The sequence below is a fragment of the Esox lucius genome, chromosome 7, assembly GCF_011004845.1.
Source record: "Esox lucius isolate fEsoLuc1 chromosome 7, fEsoLuc1.pri, whole genome shotgun sequence".
Taxonomy (NCBI): domain Eukaryota; kingdom Metazoa; phylum Chordata; class Actinopteri; order Esociformes; family Esocidae; genus Esox; species Esox lucius.
In genome coordinates this window covers 39,905,731-39,907,030 of record NC_047575.1, presented here as the reverse complement: position 1 = coordinate 39,907,030, position 1,300 = coordinate 39,905,731, and the positions used below count along the sequence as shown (strand labels likewise).

Sequence of the window (1,300 nt, the reverse complement as noted above, 5' to 3'; positions counted from 1 at the left end):
ACAAAATGACCTTTCTTTCCATACAGTGCTATCAATTAATTTTTAAATACCAACTACACAAGGGTAATCTCAGGTCCTGTCAACACTAGCCTTTTTTTCTGCTGTTTTTTCTGCTGTTAATGACAACCCTGTTCAACTCCACTCAGGAGATAGTGTTTGTGCTGCATGGACTGAATGTGACACAGACAAACAGATACATCTACTTTGTATTTATTTTGATGCTCTACTTTTTTACAATGTTTATTAATCTAACATTGATCTTTTTAATTGTTCTGGAGAAAATGTTGCATGACCCAATGTATTTATTCCTCTGTAATCTGTGTGTTAATGGTATCATTGGTTCTTCATCTTTCTACCCAAAGATGCTTTATGACATTTCATTTGACTCTCATGTGATAACCTACATTGGGTGCTTGACCCAGATATTTTTCATCTCCTTCTATGTTTATTGTGAAAGCACAAACTTAACAGTGATGGCTTATGACAGATATGTTGCCATCTGTAAGCCACTCCACTACCATTCAATTATGACTGTTAGGAAAGTGTGGACACTGCTTCTTTTAACGTGGCTTTTCACATGTCTGGAATGTTGTATCGGAATATTGGTAACAGTTAGGTTACCCCTCTGTGGTGTTGACATCGATAAACTCTACTGCGCAAACTGGGCAGTGGTGAAACTCTCATGCAATGAAACCACTTTGATCAACATCTACAGCTATATTTTCACATTTTTCCACATTTGTCAGATGATACTTATCCTGATTTCCTATGTGAAAATCATCAAAGTAGCTTTACGTTCCCAGGCGGTTATGAGGAAGTTCATGCAGACCTGTCTGCCTCATCTGATCACACTGACTAACTTTGTCCTGTCTCTCTTCTGCGATGTGATGTACTCTCGCTATGGCAGCAACACCACTCTATTGGCCCTGAGGAATATCATGGCTGTGGATTTTCTGGTTGTTCCTCCTCTGTTAAACCCTATCATATATGGGATGAACCTCAGTCACATTCGGAATAGAGTTAGACAGATGTTCAACAGTAAAGTTGTTGCCCTAAGATAAATGAACTGTGGTTTTGCCATTGTGTGTATGAACCAAAATTGTGGTTTTGGAACTACAAAAGGAACCATGGAGCTTAAAACACATCAGTAATGGCCGGTTACGTTAGTACTAGTAATGTTACCCAAATGACATTAGAATTGGTCATGATCTGAATTGTCATACTGGACCTCTATATACCTTGGTTACCATCAACACATTTCCCAATTAGTGTCTTACATATTGATTCTGGCTACTGACAG

At 38.4% G+C, this 1,300-nt stretch overlaps 1 protein-coding gene across 1 annotated transcript; it reads left to right on the top strand.

Annotated features, from left to right (window-relative positions):
* The first annotated feature begins 236 nt into the window (after positions 1-236).
* Positions 237-1,061, top strand: LOC105029990 (olfactory receptor 4S1-like). The gene has a single exon (XM_034292992.1). It carries the CDS (start codon positions 237-239, stop codon positions 1,059-1,061), a length of 825 nt encoding a protein of 274 aa, XP_034148883.1.
* Positions 1,062-1,300: the final 239 nt, after the last annotated feature.